This window comes from Rhincodon typus, chromosome 3 (genome assembly GCF_021869965.1).
Source record: "Rhincodon typus isolate 14 chromosome 3, sRhiTyp1.1, whole genome shotgun sequence".
NCBI lineage: Eukaryota > Metazoa > Chordata > Chondrichthyes > Orectolobiformes > Rhincodontidae > Rhincodon > Rhincodon typus.
The window spans coordinates 93,554,142-93,573,936 of NC_063334.1; the positions used below are offsets into that span (position 1 = coordinate 93,554,142).

The 19,795-nt window shown below is 38.1% G+C and overlaps 1 protein-coding gene across 1 annotated transcript in view; it reads right to left on the minus strand.

The window, feature by feature from the left end:
- Positions 1-19,795, minus strand: part of msh3 (mutS homolog 3 (E. coli)) — a 268,529-nt gene that overhangs the window by 114,226 nt on the left and 134,508 nt on the right. The window contains exons 17-18 of the mRNA XM_048593784.1: positions 15,134-15,248; positions 7,699-7,856 (exon numbers count right to left, since the gene is read on the minus strand). Coding sequence (XP_048449741.1) covers positions 7,699-7,856; positions 15,134-15,248 — 273 coding nt within the window. The remainder of the gene's footprint in view (positions 1-7,698; positions 7,857-15,133; positions 15,249-19,795) is intronic.

The following is a 19,795-nucleotide window of genomic DNA, read 5'->3' on the forward strand; positions in this document are numbered from 1 at the left end:
CTGGGAGCCCTGACAAACTGTCCCTCTGCATTCTGTTCCTCTGCAGTAAACAAAAATGAACCATGTATAACAACTATTTACTGGATAAATCACTTCTTTCCTGGTGTCAAATCTTATAAATATTTAAAGCTATGCCATCTGTTAAGATCTATTTATCAATGCCAAGTCAGTACCATAAATTCAATTAAGTTCCCGACAAATTATCTGTATATCTGAGCCAGTTAAAAGAGTGACGACTGGTCAAATGCAAAATAAAGAAGAAATATCAAGGTAAAATGTACTACTTCTTTGAAAGCATACACAGATTTATCAACATTTCAAAGGAAAGTACACGTTCCTGATGGATTGTCTCATTTATCAAGAAACTATGCAAGACAAACACTCCCATTTTTCTACAAGGTTCTGGCAACATCAGCCTGAGCAGTTACTGCTATACAGAAAATGTTACTTTGCAAGACAGGCTTAGAAAGCAACTGGATAATACATTTTACCTACAGTTCACTGTATCAAAAGTTTTGAACACTGCAACATCCATTTTTATATAACTAAAACTTGTACAAAGTTTATTTTAAACATGCTGCTCTCAATTCTCTGTATCAGTGGAGACACTTCCAAATCAAAGCTAGTGAAACAAAATGATTTTTCTCATTTGCATTTGTGGATTTTAATACGATGAAGACCAACAGCCGAGCAGACTATGAGGCACTATATTTGCGCTCTCAAGTTCTGGCACGCAAGCTCTAATTTTGAACATGTTGACAAATAATAATTCTATTCTGCCCAAAAAATATGGCTCAAGTCCTCAAAGTCCTCAAACTTTATCTGTGTCTGATTCATCACTCTCCAGATTACAAAATAAATATCATCATCATCTTTAGGGCGTAAGTTTATGAACTAATGGTTTTTCTTTGATCTGAGAAAGAACACAAAATCCAGCTGTAAATTCCACTGACTTGAGAACATTGACCAATCAAAAAATAAATTATTCAAGCATGTTTAAATCTCAATCTGTTCATTCAGATCAATGCCACCTTTTCATTTTCTTAATCCTTAGCCTTAGTTACCTTTTGGAAAACTGATTTATGGTCATTCTATCCTCCTAATTAGTGCATTGCATTCTTCAAATTGCACTTTCTAAAATTCAAAGCTGGCAATAGTTAACTCCAAAACAGCACACCTCTATCATGATTATCAGTATCACCTTTGTGACACACTGAAGGAACTCTGCTCATGACTACTTTGGAGATGTCTTGGATTGAAAACAAAGACTAGGAATTGACTGAATGGGGAGCCTGACATGAGATTGAAGATCTCCAGCCTGGAAGGAGACCATCCTCTCATTTGATGCTTCTTGTGGCCATAAACAAAAAAAAAGAGAGGATGGGGGAGGAATGGTAGGTGGTCAGTAGGGCGCTTTGCTCCACTGAAGTCATCTGCAGATGGGAAGTTTGAGAGTTACTGTGTTAGACGACTCCAACCATCACTATACCACGTAACAGCTAAGGGTGACGGTTCAGGAAAGAGACTGCGGTCGTAAGCAAAAATAACTGGTGTGAGGTAGCTATAAGTGAAGCAATTAAGGCTTTAGTTTATATCCCTAAAACCACTAAACTGAACAATGAGTACTATGTTTACACTGTAGGAGGCTCTTGTTATGGCTGCATTTGCTGTACAGCAAACGGCTTTGGTTCTCATGCACGGTATAAAAAAAGTGCAGAGGAGCTCAATGAAGAAAAGATCAAATCTCAGGACCCATAGTTGTAAAGATAGAATCCAAAAATTATGATTATTTACACTGAAGAAACAGGTTTAAAGAACAAATACTCATGTAAAAAATTAAGAGATTAGACATAGTCTGATCAGGTATGACTGGAAATTGTTATGTCTCACTGGGGTAGTGTGCTTTAACTTATATCTCACTATTGCTGGAGTCATCACAAAAGATCGTACTTTATAAAATTATGCAAAATTCCCCATGTACCTACCTTTTAGATCCAGATTGACAGAAAGCACACACTAGTAAGAATTATGATTTCTTACAAATAGATAGACTCTAACTACAGGTAAAAGTATGAACAACCGAAATATAATTTCACTAGCTAAAACTCTGTCCTCTTTATAGACGCCCACTCGATGCACATACATAGACATAGAAAAAGAAGATGTCATAAGTAGAGGGAAAGGCGAGGAAAGTTAGTTCAGTGGCCCCTGTCCATAGGGTATGCTACAGTGATCCTTACGCTGATCAGGATCTGCCTTTTTGACTTTCCTTCTGGTAATACTTTCAGTTGTTTGGAGGAGGAACTGGATGACTGGTTTCCACTTATAAAGTTGTTGATTTATCAATTAAAAGTCACAGCTTACAGCAACTGGAAAGGAGAAACAAATTGGCTACTTTCAGGATTGAGACAGATAGTAGGAACTGCAGATGCTGGAGAATCTGAGATAACAAGGTGTAGAGCTGGATGAACACAGCAGGCCAAGCAGCATCAGAGGAGCAGGAAGGCTGACGTTTCGGGCCTAGACCTTTCATCAGAAAAGGATTCAGGATTGAATTTTTTGTTGCTGGAGAGAATTCAATTGCTTCCAACAAATATTCACAACTCCCAAATTGTCCAGCTACCTAGGAGCCAATCACATAGTTGTTGGCAAACAGAAGGTTTTCATCATTGATAACTAGTCACTAGTCCACAGACCAATTAGCTACTTGTTGCCAGCCAAAGCCAAATTAGTACACAACCCTTGGCTCCAGCTCATCTGCAAACTAGGCTTCCACCACTGCTTATAACAAGCAGCTGTGTAAACAATACTTAAAATAAGTGTCAGGTTACTTGCATTTATAAAGCACAGCTATCCATCAACAATTCTTGGTTTTTGAAACTGCTATTTTCCTATTTTAGTTCACAATCAAAATATGGAAAAACAAAAGGATACATCTTTATGAAACCATACCAACAAAACACAAATTAAAAATCCAGCTGAATGCCCAAATAATTTCTTGACAAAGGGTCATGACATTATAAATAGCTTTATCATATAAAAAAGAGCTTAAATTCCTGAGTGAAGAAAGTATTCCTAATTATAGGTTAAGATGATAGCTGGTTGTGACGAATCATGAACAACCAAGTTCTTGAGCTCGCTTGTTTACCTTTGAGAGTCAGGGAGGAATTTGCCTGCATCACTGTTTTGTTTTATTAATCAGTTACTTGTCTTTTTCCCCTTTATTGTTGCCTCTCCCAAGACAGGGATATCACGGCTGAACACTGCACAAAATTATACTGTTGAGTGATAGAGCAGGTTTAATGAGGCTAATTATCTGTTTCTCACCCTTCTTTCTGTGTTGCCTGTACATAGAGCTAACAAATGTCTGTGCTTCTCTTCCAAGCATGTTGTGTTCTCCTCCTGGTGTACTCCAGTTCCACTTTCTTCCTGGTTAAACTGTTCTATCATCCATCCACTTCTTCCTCCCTCTCAGATCAATAGAAAATGCTTTGCTCCTTCCTCTTTCCATTCCTAAATCCTTGTTCTTGCTCGTTTTAGCCACAGGTCATAATTGCTCTCTAACCCATCAGCTTCTCATCCTGTACAACCCATTTACACTAGTTTAAAATCCATCCTGCCCTCTTATAAAGTTGCTCCTTTCCTAAAATAATTAGTAAAAAGGACAAAAAGGCATTTTTTAAAAATAAAATAAATGTGATGTACTTCAACAGTTAAAATATACAGCACATATTAAATTCCTTTCTCATAACAGTAACAATTTTAAAAAGCTTTCATATTGTTATCATAAGATAGAGACTGATTAAATATAAATTCATGAGGAATGTTTACAGCTTTTGGCAAGTTGGTTATGCAATGAGGAAGAATTATGTTATAATTGCTTTTATGACTGAATCAATAATATGTGACTAAATCAATAATTTATCTAATTTACACAGTCAATGCAGTCAGGAAACAAGACTTGAAGATGTTTGTCAAAACAGAATTATTTTACACAGCTGAAAGTGAGCCTTGGCAAGTGAACAAGCTTTTTATTTTTCAATGTTTCGCAGCTTCGTTGTTGGCTGTGTCAAAGCACTGGATATGAATTAATTGTGCTTTTATTCAACATATTGCAACTAGGGACTGCTCTGGAATGAGGCTACTTCCTAACAAACTGCAACGTATGCCATCAGTAAGTGACAGATTATTATTACCTTTGCTGCATAAATTGGAATTGGGTCCTATGGCAAGAGAAGCTACAGATCTGTTGATACACTGAAACCTCTCACATAGCGACAAACATCAACAACACAAGAAACATAAACAGTGTTGATATTCAAAATTTCAGAAGTCATGATATTCTAAAAGACTGAAATCTGGTTTACCAGTTGACACAGGAGCAGCTATCTTACACCAAGGGGGTGAGAATTGAATGGGAGGTTGGGGGTGGTGGTGTTGGGGTGTTAACACGGCTACCTCCCCTCTACGCACCTCTGGAATTTTACCAACAGTGGGGTGTGTTCCAACTGAGGCCTTTAAATGGCCAATTAATGCTCTTCCTTTTTCCACTGATAAAACATCAGGAGCGGTGGGTGAAGAGAAGTGGACAGTTCACCATCCTGATAGGCTTAACAGTAAAACCCAGTGGCCTCCGTGCAGGCACAGAACAAGGCAGAGTGGGGACAGTTTCGCTCCTGTGGCCATGGGGTGGGGGAGTTTCCTTGCAAGTGTGACCAGTTCTTGAAGACACCCCAGTGTTCCGTCATTTGCTCCTCCTCACCCCTGCCCTGAGCTCACCAGGATATGCCAGTTTGGCCCCAGTCAGCCCCAATCCCCCAAACCTGCAGTCTGGGTTCAAGGTGCAGCACCTCAAGGTTTGTCGGCATTCTACAGCCTTCTGGACTCAATACGGTGTACGACAATTGTAGATCATAATCAATCTCGACCTCCACATTGCTCTGTGTGTTTTCTTTTTCACTGGCACGTTTCTTTCTTTACCCCTTCATGTTGCATTCAGATGCCTGCTATATAGTCATTCACAGTTAACATGGCACAAACCTTTGCTCATTTACTATATCCATTACCACTGCCTTTGGCTTTAGCATCATGAAATTTTGCGTCAGTTAATCTCTCTTTACCTCAACCCTACCACAGACACTTCCTTTTTTTCTTCTTGACCCTTCCCCAGTCTATTGGCTTAAAAACTCTTTGATTTCTATCCTCCTCCTGTTCTGATGAAAGATCATCAATCTCAAACATTAACTCGGTTTCTTCCCACATATGTCACCTTTCCCAAAGGCTTCAAAAACAGGGTTGAGAATTTTAAAGTCAAACTGTTTATAAGCCTCTGAACACAGAGGTGACAGGTGAATGGACAGGGTATGGAATAAGATAGAGACCAGTGGAGCTTTTGATTAGCTCAGTTACAAAGATTGCAAGGTGAGACGTCCTTGCATAACATAATTCAAAAGAGTATGTGTTTGGAACGGTGATAAAACATGCTGCTTGTGAAATGACTGCACGTTCTTCATATATCCATCCAGGAAACTGTCATGATCACCAAGTAAGGTCAATGGAGGTGGACAGAATGAATGAGATCGAAAGGCAATTAGATGAATTTATGCAGAGAGAAAAGATTATGAGAGATATAGTGAGATGGCAAACAATTGAAACTGATTTATGAATAAGGGACAGATTTGTTTGGATATAATAGCTCTTACTGTTCCTAAAAAGGACGGTTAATAGTGATGAATGGGAAAAGGCCGAAGAGGGTACTGCCAATGACACTCTAAATGTCAATGTAGCAAACACACTTACTGCTCCTGCAATTACGATATTCTAACTGATGCAGTGGACCACATGGCAGGATATTAAACCAGTTGGACTGTGATAAGCTATCTAACATTACTCATGCAGATTACATTATATTTATGTAACAGCAATGTTCATTATATCTCCTTTGTTGTGGCAATCTTTATGATAAAATTAACAGATGATGCATCACGTTGCATTGATAAAAATGATTACTGGAATCCCACGTTTAACAATTACTTTTACAAAGAAGCAACAAAATCCCACAATACTACACATAAGGCATACTAGAAGAAGTTTGCTTCCATCTCTTAATTTGAAAAAACTCTGTCAATTCAAAACTATGATCTGCTAAAAAGGTTATGAAAGAACTAAATTGTACAATCTGACACAAAACTGTTGCAATAAAAGGTTTGGACAGTTAATTCTACGGCTTCACTAATCTGAAATTGCTGAAATCATCAAGCTAAACAGGAATCTTGACGATAACAGCTCTCTCAGTATATTAATTACACTGTTTCAAGCAACATTAAAGACAAAATTGATTAAAACATTTTAGCAAATTCTGCACGCTGGATTCCACACACAATCTTTGAAATAACTCCATAGAGGCCAGTATCCCTTCACCAACTCACCCTTTATTTACAAGGAAAGTCCTTGACACTGATCCAATTCCCTCAGATCCAGTGAACAGAGTGTCCAACATTCCTGTTTATATCAGTTAGCCAGGCCTCCCTAACTGGACCAGATTAACAGGCCCAATCAGGGAACTCCTATTCTATGAGGTCCACCTGGCTGACCCTGTTAAAATCACTACAGTCTTGCACTCTGTTTTATTTTCTTTCTCAACAAAATAACTGAATTAAATACAAGTAATCAAGTTTCAATATTTGGGCAGAAATCGCTTAAGTAGCATGATAGTTGAAATGACAATATTGTGTAACTTCGAGATGCAGTCAAATGTTCAGCACTGATGCACAAAGACTTTCCCAACTGGTTAAGCTTCATTACAAGATAGGCTGCATTATAGTACTTCTCGCTCCCAACATGGATCTTCAAGGCCACCCACCAGAACGTTCATAGTCGGTAGGTCTTCTCACCAGTAGCCTGAACATTGCTGGCACTTTCACTTGCTACCGACGTTGCTTCTGCGGCATCAGCTACTGTTTATATATTCAATTTCAAAATGACTTCAGACGTATCTCGTGCTAGCCAAAATAAATAGTGTCCTGGTCTTACTATAGTTCTTATCAGTAATTATTTAGAACTTAGCAACAAGTCTACGCCAGTGAGTACAACAGAGTGAACAAATTCTAGTGGATTAATCTTGCATTGTCAAAAGAAATTAGGGGGTGAAATTCCACAGGATCCAGCTATTGTTGAAGCTCACATCTTCTTAGAGCTGGAATAAGACTCCTCAAAATCACTCTAGACCATTGCAGATGCTGAGAAGGTGACAGCAAGAATGAGAGGAGAAGAAAGGAACAAAAGCAAGTATCGGTACAGGCAATTACCTCACCAGCCTGCCTTGAATTTGAACCTAAATCCAGATTATATTTTTGATACGTTGGTTAACAGTCAAATCCCTTCTAAGGAATTTGTTCAAATAACATAGGCAAGAACTTGACACACATTTGTTCACCAATCTAAAGTGTTAACGAGAGCACATAGAATAATTTCTTCCAAAATGTAATTATTATTTTGCTTTTTATCTGAATTAGATTCATTTCAAATTATTTATTTCAGAACAAACTAATTTTAGATGAAAAATCTACACAGCGAGATCAAATGTTGGCAGTGTTTTAGTAAAGAAAGCCATATGAAATGATCACAAGGGATTAGGGAAACAACGGAAACGAATTCTTGTCTGAAGCATTTGTTCATTTTGCGAAATTAAAGTCATACCTTGTGTAAATGTTATCCACAATGCCAATCACAGCTTCTTCTGCAGGGACATAAGACCCAATTTGTGCCATGATAGTAATCAGTGCCACTTGTTTAATGTAAGAACTCTTTCCTCCCATATTGGGCCCAGTAATTACCATAACTCTCTGTCCATCGCCCTGCAAAACAAGACCCAGAAAAATTAATGATCAGTGGACAGCCCAAGAAACAGCTGTCTCAAAGCATGATCTGGACATTCACGGATCATATCATTGCTTAATTATTTTCTAATTATTGATCCAGATCTACTGCCATGCTTTATATTAGCTTGAAACATTTAATTAAGATTTCAACAAGCATTTTATTCAACAAGTGTTTCAAAGCAGTGGATCCGGCTCAGCAAAGGGAACTCCAAATTACTGCATACAACTGGAGAAATAGTTGTATGAGATGCTCAAAAATCAAGTGTAGGAAGAGGTCAAATTCCAAATAGTGACTCAGGTAGAACAGTCCATGGTTCTATTTGATTAGGCAAGCAACCCAACGAGCTAGTGAAGGTTCAATGCACACGTGTCAAGAAGGCTTATACCAACTGAAGATGGGATAATGCAATTTCCACAATGTATATTTTCATATTTCCTGGAAATTACAAAGGATATACACAAACAGGATGGCAGCAGGCCGGCAGAGAAAAAGAAAAAAAAAAAATTAACAGTGACATTATTGTCACCAGTCTACAATCTGATTAGCTCATTACTGTTCAAAATGAATTGTAACACAGCAAATTACCCAGGCAATACAATTCATTCAAAGTACATGGATACTACAAATAACATTTGACCAACATTTTAGATACAAGAAAAAGCAAATTTTAAAAATTGTATCAATAGATCAATCGTATCATTTGTAAAGTGTGTTCCATTCGCAACTTCAAAACCACAGAATAAACACAAAACAATTTAATTAAGATTTAAGGCTGCATTTTACAACCAGGCTTGATACACTGGTCTCAGTACAATAAAATCACCAGAACCTGTAGGGTTGGGCTAATTTATTATTCAGCACAAGCTACTGGCATAGGATACGCTTGCTGTACTACACAGTAGGTGGGAGAATGAAAACCAAACAGGAGGGTGGTTTCAAATGTCCTTCCCTGCTGCACACCATGCTAGGGCAGGGATCCCTTTCACAGACCTTTCCCAAAGGAGATCAAATCAATATACTCCACAGGAGTTGGGTAATAGCCATAGGCAGTATCCATAGGGACCAAGAGAAGATGTATTACAAATCAGTGACAAACTGCAATACAGCTGCAAAGGTGAGGCTACCCAATACTGTGTGCCAGGTGGGGGACCCATATCAATCTTGATCTTGATTAAGTTTACTGCTGATCCACACAAATATATGCAACATGTTTATTGTTATTATCTGCACAGTAGGTGGACAAACACTCAAGCTACAAGATACCACTGAAATTAACGGAAAACAGTGTAGGTAGACAGATTTGCAGCTCCCCAAAATGTGTAACTCACATAGTTGAGACCATTGTAATGATCAAATATCCAAAACCCGATATTGCCATTAATTTAATCACCAGTTATTAGCATGAATAAAATGTGAATAAAATGAGCACGGTGGCTCAGTAGTTAGCACTGCTGCCTCACAGCACCAGGGATCCGGGTTCAATTCCAGTCTTGGGCGACAGTCTGTGTGGAGTTTTCACATTTACCCACATCTGCATGCTCCAGTTTCCTCCCACAGTCCAAAGATGTGCAGGTTAGATGGACTGGCCATGCTAAATTTCCCATAGTATCGAGGGATGTGTAGGCTATGTGGATTGGTCATGGGAAACACAGGGTGATAGGAATAGGGGGATGGGTCTGGGTGGAATACCCTTTGGAGGGTCAATGTGGACCCAATTAGCCGAATGGCTTGCTTCTACACTGTAGGGATTCAATGATCTTCTTTAGTATAATCAATCTAAATGTATCTAGATTTCAATTCCTTTGCTGCAGATAATTCATATGGATCAAATCCTATAGCCTCCCATCATGTCTCACCAAACTATAGTCCAATTACGTAAGGGCACACCTTCAAGTCCATTCAGATGAGAAGATATGGAGTTATTTAGTTCCATTTCTATATTTTAAGAAGGATGATATGATAAACTAATAGCTGGGGACATAAAGGACTCAAATCTTGTCTTAAAATAACATTAAAACTGCCCACGAAACCCAGCTCGTCTGGCTATATCTGTAAAGGGAAACGGCTAATATATGAATCCACTATGCCTCAGAACATCAGTTCTGTTTCTCTAGCAACAGAAGCTGCCAGACTTGCTGAGTTTATATGGCAATGTCTACTTTTATTTCAAATTTCTAACATCTGCAGAATTTTGCTTTTCTTTGTGTTGAAATTGCTTGCTCTGGAATAATTTGTTCACTTTCAACAGAAATTATCCTTCACATTCGCCAGGGGTAAAAACCAATATTAGTGCTACCAGATAATGCCAGATTCCAGATAAACATTCTTTTAACTTCTCTTGCTTGGTGCAGCTTTGCTAGAACTGCATTATTTACCATATCTGCCACTGTGGATGAGTAAGGATCCCCGATTGCCTCTATTTCTAAGAAGACACCTCGCAGGTTTACAGTCAAGAAATTGTTGTCAAAATGAATGCAAATATAAAAAGGGGTGGAGAGGAAACGAGATATGCGCACTGATGAAGGTGCAAAGTAAAACTCTACAAGGATGATACTACAACAAAACGAAAGCTGAAGCCTTTAGACTTTATGAAATGGTTTGGTAGGGTAGATATAAAGAAGATCTTTTCACTCTTGAGGCAGTTCAAAACTAGAGGTTATACTTATCATAGTCACCATTAAATTTGATTAATAATATAGAAGAAAAGGATTTACCCAGAGTGGCTAAAACGTAGAACTTGCAACAGCACAGAGAGAAACCTTGAAGAGGAAGCTTAAATACAAAAAGGGAGCAAGGAATAGAATTGTATACAGATAAGGCAAATGAAGGAGGGAATGTTCATATTCTCCGCAGTTGACTGCAATCCTTTAATTCGGCTCAACCCAATATACGAAGATAACTGCCTCCTGCAATGAAACACTATACTGGAGGAGTACAATATAGTCATCCTGCATTGCTGTGAGTTGAAGAATAGGAAGAGAGATACATGCTCTTATTGACATTAGAGTCTACTGCCAGATCTCACCAGTGATGCAGAATGGGCAATCTGCAGAAACTCAAGAGGATATTGGGCAGAAAAAGATGAGGTCATGTATCAAAAAGGGAATTCAGTTCCCTTAGTCACATTAAATTTGTCTATTTTATGGCAAGACAAAATCAGACAGGATGCAGTTCAGCTCCATAAATATGTGCTTATATAATTTGTTGGAATAAAACTGCACATTTTCTTCTGAGAAATAGATTATCACACGTTCTTTCTTTCAGCTCATCATGCATATGCCAGCTCTTTGAAATCTCTTTCTAATCTTTTCCCTGAAGCGGTACAATTCCTTTTCTTTTCAAGCATACATCTAATTCCCTTCTACAAGATTCTCTTGAATCTGTTTCCACAATACATTTAGGGAATACGTTTCAGTTTGACACAATTCAAGCAAATCCCCTCAGAGCCAGTTTGTCCCTAAGGCCAAATCTTCAACTTTACTGAAGAAAATCATGGCTCATAAAAGAGAGACGGGACAAGATAAAACTAAAAATAAACATCCAAAGTGCAAAAGATAGTTTAGATTCCCAGGACTGACATGCAAAAGAATAAAAATAGTAACAGATCAAATAGTAAGAGCCACAAAAAGTAAAATTGCGAAGGATAAACTGAATGAAGACAAGGTGTTAGTATTGTTACCATCTTTGGCCATCCATTAGAAAATAAGATCCATTGGATCCTATCAAATCAAAGAAAAACTCCATTATGTGAATTATGTAATGAGTACTCAAGTCAGGAGAAAGAGTCACTGATGTGTCATGTTAATATGTTGAAAAGATAAACATATTAAAAAATCAAATTTCTAAAAGGTATATTTGGCAAGTTCCATTGACTGATAGAGCTAAAAATAATCAGCTTTTGTAATACCAAATTTATCAGTGCAAGTTTGGGATGCAACATGCACCAGCAATGTTTCAACGATTAACGAACAGAATAATTGAAGAGTTGTGTAACAGCTGCTTCTAGCTTTGAAAACTTGAAAGCTGCTCTGACAACCATGCTCCTTTATCCATGAGAAATACGCAAAGCCAATCAAACTGGCTGGCGAGGCTAGTAACATTGGTGTGGGGTTGTTTTACCGCAAGGTGATGAGATGGGGATTGAACGACCCGGCAGGTATTTTTCAGAAGAAACTGTCAACAAAAATATCCCTACAATAGAAAAGGACCTGACAGAGTCTTATTATGCATCTGTATCATTTTGAGATTTACATCATCAACTACATGAAATAAACTGTTATTTAAATAGACCAGATTCCTTTGATTTTCACCATAGGAATCATAGAATCCCTACAGTGTGGAAACAGGCCCTTTGGCCAAACGAGTCCACACCGACCCTTGGAGCATCCCACCCAGAGCCATCCCCCTATAACCCACCTAATCTACATATCCCTGAACACTATGGGGTAATTTAGCATGGCCAACCCACCTAGCCTGCACATCTTTGGATTGTGGAAGGAAACCGGAGCATCCGGAGGAAACCCACACAGACACAGGTACAATGTGCAAACTCCACACAGACAGTCACCCAAAGGTGGAATAGAACCTGGGTCCCTTGTGCTGTGAGACAGCAGTGCTAACCACGAAGCCATCGTGCCACCCTTCTTGGAATTATGTGGGGACTAGACCTTAAAGACTGATTCAATGGAGCTTAATTCTTCAACTGTACAATTTGAAAATCATTCATTGCTATAAAATGTTCTTTTGTAGGCACAGGCTTTATCACATATCTGAAGAGCATTGAGGGGTACCCAGCAAACAACGTAAAATATGGTTACTCTGTAACTCATTGTATATGCAATGCAAATACGTTGCTACTGTCACTGTACTGTTAAGATAATATTGATGAGTAATGATAATTCAATCAACAAGTCACATTTTCATTTTTCTTTTGATGGGGGAGCATTTGATGTAAAGTGGGTGATTTAAATATATATTAATATCATTTATTTTGGAGTTTTGAAGTTTAAACTAACATGCATGATCTATCAAACCAGATTTTAGGTTGGGGTCAGCGGTGATCATAGCAAAGTTTGCAACAAAATGATCAATGGCTCTTTACAATGAAAATAATAAACACATTACTGCGTCTGAGCTGAGACCATGAGTACTTCTACGGAAGTTGCTTCTTACAATAATGGGAAAATATCACAACAGCGAATACTGAATAGCTCAATTAGAGCACTGGGAATGATATTACAGATGCACTCCTAGAGCTTTCATCTTCAAGGTTGCGGCATATTTTACGAAAGTTAACTTGTCCTAAATACATAATTATCAGAGTACAGTGGTCATTACAGACATTTGACTTAGTCTACATACTGTGAAGAAAGTAACTACCTGTAGTGCAGGGAATTAAACTCAACAAATATCTTCCCATACATCATAAGAAATTTCTACCAAAAAACTGTTTTCATTACCTCAAACAAAATGGATAGATCTAAGAGGCTACATTGTGCCATCGACTTATTTCCAACATTGTACTCTGGAGCCAAAGTTTTTATCAAGCAGTCAATGATATATCAGGAAGGAGGCAGTTAGTTCCATATTTTCACTCATTAAGTGCTTTGTCCTCAGATGTATTCACTGACCTCAACGCCACCCACTGATTTGTGCTTTCTCTTTTTTTTAAGAAGTAAAATAAACTGAGGTTTCTTGCCATGTCTGAAAATGAAAATCAAGAATCAGAGCACGAGGGTTCCAAATAGCCAGAATTCTCTTCTTTCGTCAAAAGAGGCAACCTGCCCAGTAGTTGTATACCTGGCATTGAAATGAAATTTAAATCACAAACAATGAACATAGGATCCTACAATTGCTACAGTGTGGAAGCAGGCCATTCAGCCCATTGAGTCCACACCGACTTTCCAAAGAGCATCCCACCCAGACCCAACCCAAAACCCCATCCCCATAACCCTGCCTTCCCGTGGCTAATCCACCTAACCGGAACATCTTTGGATTGTGGGAGGAAACCAGAGCACCCAGAGAGAATGTGCAAACTCCACACAGACAGTTGCCTGAGGGTGGTATTGAACCTGGGTCCCTGGTGTTGTGAGGTAGCAATGCTAGCCACTGAGCCACCATGCCATCCTAAATTCAGCATTCAGAAGTTATTATTGTTCAGATGTTTCCTGACTATATTCTCTGAGTAATTTGCTAAATATTAACAGCAGTTGGAATAAGAAATACAATGATATTATTTGTGAAGTATTATGTTCCATAAATCATCCTACATCGTAAAAGTCCTTACAAGGGACATAAATAAAAGCTGCAAGTAGAACTGAAAGGTGTGAAATGTTCCAGATTTTAAACATGTTCTCTGGATACAGGAATCCACCACTGACTCAAATTAATACATTCTGTGTCTCAATATGCCTGCTGTACAATAATCCTTTAAATATCGCCACTCCACCTTTTGGCAACAATCTAATAAGTTCTGGTTTACTGAACACATGGAATCTTTCATGCTATTCATTATTTTTGAATATTTCCATCAGTTTTCCATTTACCTTCTGCCCTTATCAGGGGTTATGGTTTCTATAATCTATGGTCATAATTAAAGGCCTTGTCTTGGGACCAATTTAATAAAACTTTTATACCTTTTCAGTAAAAGTCTGCTTGAAGTATATCCAAAAGTCAGCATGTTATTGTTAACCACAGCCTAGCCAAAGATTTGCATGAGGTCACCTAACCTCTTTGCTTTTGCACTCCAGCATACCATGTGTCTCCTTTAGTATCCTTGTCAACCTGTCCTCCGCTTTTAAAGATTTGTGAATTTGAGCACCCAAATTTCTTTGCTCGGCCACTTCATTTGGATAGGAGTCAATTCACTGAATAGACAGACCTTTTTTTAAAAGGAGGTGATGATTACTGATATCAGTACAAGCAAGTAGCACAGGCAGACCGAAAGATGCATCCCACATTCCAACTTCACATTTTTCTTTTAAGAAAAGTCATATTTTGAAAGTACACAAAGCCTCTGAGGAAGTTAGGGGGAGGAATCAGGGAAGCAGGTCAAGAGTGAGATCGCCTCTGGCTCACTTTGTCACCAACCCCAACACTTCTCATGTACACTTAGAAAATCTAGAAAAAACATTCTAATGCAATTACTTTAAGCCACATGTTCTGAACAAAAATCTAAATTTTGAAGCAAAAACATCCAATCAACCCAATAGTTATCAATATACGGCACTGAAAGATGTTATTGAATACTCACATGAAGTTCAGTACTATTTGGAACATACTGCTCTTGTTCTCCCATAAGAACATCAATTATGGGGTGTCTACCATTCTTGATCATTATTTGTCTCTGTTCTTCCAGCACAGTTGGTCTGTACAAATAACAGAATATTTGAAGTATTATTAAATAATGTAACACAGCTATGCTCTATATAAGGTGAAAGCACTCATGTTAACAATTACAAAATACAAGTCAACATGTACAAGTCACGCAGGGAACAGCTGTTTGTTTTGATATATGATTCATTACTGCATGGGGTGCTTGAATATTTCAGCACACAGGTATTTGTGTATTTTCTCTGATGCCTTGACTTCTCCCCTATGAACTGTCTCAATGTATTTGGTGACTTTCTAAATGAACTTTCTCCATTTTGGTCAGTCACATACCAGAGACTTACAAAAGTCAGTGGGGATGTTTGATCGTTTGTTGCTTCGAGGACATCCTGAAAGCGTTTTTGCTGCTCTCCAGGAGTCTCCTGCCATGACAGAGGTCAGAGTAGAGCAATTGCACTGGGAGCCTGATGTCAAGGAATGAAACTAGATTGCCTGACCAGTGGACCAGCTTTTGATGGCAAGTTCCTTGATGTTGGACAATTTGGCTTGGGAAAGGATGGTCTACTTGAAGGCCTTTGCTACCACTAGATCTGAAGAATTTGCACAGATTTATGGTGCCTACTGCAGATTGTTAAAGTCTCTTCGGCATACAGGAGTTCCAGAACCACAGCTGCTCAGTAAACTAGGACCTTGGTCTTGGAATTGAGATCCCTGTCCTCAAATACACTTTCTCTCAGTCGAGTGAAGGCATAAATGGCATAAGGGAGATGGAGGAATTTCAACAAGTTGAGGTTGCCAAGACATGGAAAATGGTCAATATGTTCCATGTAATGTCTGTGGACCTTAATCAATTGGGTGAATGGATACTGTTGGGCTGTGTGAGCTGGTTAGAAGAGGTTCTTATTTTTCAGTGAAGTGAGTATGCAACAACCACCCAATGTCAAAAGAAAAATCACATGTAGGCACCTTCCAATTGCCAAAGTGAAGCCTAGAACCTAGACCATCAGACCCTCATGGACAACCCGCATAGTGACAAACCGGAGCACTGTACCAACAATGCAGCTCAAGTACCCTGGTGCTTTGACATTGATATTGCCCTAAGGGAGGCACAATATGCAGAAGGCCAATTGAAGAAAGAAGATGACCACTCCACAGGGTGGACATGGCCATCAAAAATTGTCTAGCATCTCAGTGTATTTCCCAGTGGAATAATCAAGTTTCTCATGATAGCTCAGCTCATTCCAATAAAAAAATCAACATAACTATGTCATAACCACATAGGCTCCTACACTCGAGGCAATGGGCAAGACCAAGGAACGATTGGCAAGGAGGGTACAGTGAAAATATAGTGCCAATGGAGCCACTTGATGAAATGTCCAGAAAATGACCTTATCATAACTAACACACTGCTGTGCCAATGAAACATGCACAAGACCTCGTAGCAACACCGACATCCCAAAAACTGGCACTTGTTCAATAATTTATTGATCAGGCAAGGGACTGCAGAGAAATCTACATAACATGAAAGGTTAGATTACTTCATCCTGTTATATCTAAAGGCTATGCTTTAGACTTCACAAACAACCAATTGAATAGACAGCAACATCTGCAACACAAAAATGATCTATTTATCTCTTGTTGAGAAAGCTATCCTAATCCACCGTCCTGCTCTGTTCCCCTGCTATTTCAAGCAACTATCTAATTCCTTTTAAAAGAATTTCTTGATGATTTTAACAGTGGCGCTCAGCAGAACATTATATGTTTTAATCATGCAAGAAATTTCTGTGATGCTTTTCCATTCTAATATAATTTGTTCCTTTTTATTATTGACCAGTGGACACAATCTATTTCTACTTCATAGATCCCTTCATAAATCACTTGGAAACAATGTCCAATTTAACTGCTTGACATGGGCCCTTGTTTAGAAAGTTTGCGGATTTTTTTTTGAAACCATGAAGGAGCAACTTTAAAACAATTCTCTGAACATTCAATCTAGTGATTGGTTTCTCATTTGCTTTTCTGTGTTAACCTCTCACTCTCTGTGTATGTCTCTCTCTTCTTATGTTATAGATATCAGCACATAGAATGTTTAAATTTTCCAACTCAAACACATGCGATAATCAGAATCACTGCTTACTTGAAAATAAAAATCATTTGTCCTTTTCAATAGCAAAAGATATTCAAGTTAGGAGGAAAAGCCCCTTTCTTTTGTAACAGTAAGTTCAATGAAGTTTAAAAAGATAATTCTTAGGAGGTCTAATAAATTGCCTGTGATATTGTCCATGTTCAGTTGATTAATACAAAAATTGGTAAAGAGATGGGAGAGAGCTTTCAAAAACTCATTCCACATTGTCAAAATAATGAACTTCAATTAAAACTTCCAATTACCTCATCACAGACCACTGGTTGCCTACAGAATATTCGCTTTTCTTACATCTTGGCAGTTTCAATGCTAAGTGTTGATTTAATAAAACAGGAAGAGTATGTGTAAACAAGATTTAAACTACCATATAGATTATTGATGCTGCATCAGGGTGGAAATTAAATCAGTTCACTTTCTTCACATACCTTAGCAATTAAAAAGATGTAATCTTAACATGAATAAAGCTTTAGAATATTTTCTTCAACCTTTTCAAATAATTTTGAAGATCAGCCAAAGAGATTTTGTTAACAAATGAGAGAAAAACACTGTAAATATGCCAAGGCTATAATGAAAAAAGCCATTTTGTTGAAGCTTTTCATCTTACACTTATTAAGACAATGGATAAGAAATAACAATGTGAAGGGAGAAAGCATACTATTACAAGAGACTGCTGATTGGTTGGCAGAAGCATTGAGTGCAAAGAATGTACCAGTTACATGGTGACAGACAGGTAACTGCCAACCTTCATTTAAATTTAAACCAAGCAGGTTTTCTCCAATTGGACCATAGGAGGGGCCTGTGGTTTAAAAACAAAATTTCAACAAAAGGCATTAAATAACATTTTAAAAGACATTCCGTTCGGTAAAGCATAATGTAGTATGCAATAATTGGATTTTTTTTAGATTTCTTTGCAATTTAATTTTGAACATTAGCAATTCCAAGAAAAATGCTACTCAAGACCGTCAACTCATCGTCAATTAGCAAACCAGATGGACTTCTACGACAATGTCCTTTAGGGAAGATAACCTGCAATCCTTAACTGGTCTGAACTATATGTGATTCCATTTGCATTCCTGGAACTTGAACACAAACTAGTATAATTTTCTACTGAAATGTTGAGGGTATACTGCCCTATTACAAGTGCCTTCCTTTCCATGACACTAAGCTGAAATCCTAAAAGGCCTCTCATGTGGGTGTAAAGGTCAATAGCACTAGCAGCATTGACACTAGAACAAGAAACCTGAATGGATTCAAGAAGGAACTAGACTGGCATTAAGTCAACAAATGGGATAGGTGGGCTAGATGGACTAAAGGCCTTCACTTACTTAATGCTGTTGCCATGTTTGCACAACTTGTACAACTGAACCTTTGTACATTTTGGCAATGTGAAGGACACCTGATGCTCTGAAAATGTTTTATCTAGACAAGTGGGAAATCATAACCTCAGGATAAGGAAACAGCATGTGAAGTTGACAAATCTTTTCATTCAGGGAATGATGAATCTTTGTAATCCTCTCTCTCAGAGCCGTGATTACTCAGTCAATAGGTGTAATTAAGACGCGGCACTGAGGGAATCAAGGTAATAAAGAAGGTGAGCCAGTGTTCAACCATCATCTTATTGAACAAAGGAGCAGATTTAATGGATTTATTCCTTATTTTCCTTATAGCAAACAAACTTCAATGTTATTATATTAAAGTATACACATGAAACAAAATACACAGTATCTCACACACACAGCCATGAGGATTAGGGATGATTAAGTTTAATTTTAAGATACAGTATATCATTATTAAATACTGCATTCCAATCCTTCAGATGTCATTTTGAAGTAATATACTATTAGGAAGAAACAGACATTTCATAACAGACTAAAATTGAAGAGATTGGTTCAGGGTTGAGAACAGAAGTTTGTGAATTCAAACTGCACTCCAGGACAGAAACAAATTATTCAGGCTGGCATTTCAGTAGAGCAGTGAAAATACTTTGCACTGGTAGGATGCTGACTTTTAGATAACATGTTAAACTAGGGTTCCATCTTTTCTCTTGGATGAAGTCAGAAGTCACACGACACCAGGTTATAGTCCAATAGGTTTATTTGAAATCACAAGTTTTCGGAGCGTAACCCCTTCGTCAGGTGAAGTAGTTCTGGTGTCGTGTGACTTCTGACTTTGTCCATCCCAGTCCAATACCAGCACCTACACAATCATGGCTCTCTTGAATGAACATAAAAGATCCTAGTATACTAATTAAAGCAGTTCTCCTGATAGACCGACTCTCAATCAATCATAAAATCATTTATCTCATTGCTGTCTACGGGATTTTGCGGTGTGCAAAATTAGCCGTCATATTTCTTCATTTGCAACAACATCACCATTTCACAAATGCTTTATTGACTATAAAGACTATAGGACACCATGAAGTTGTGTACAGCATTGTATAAA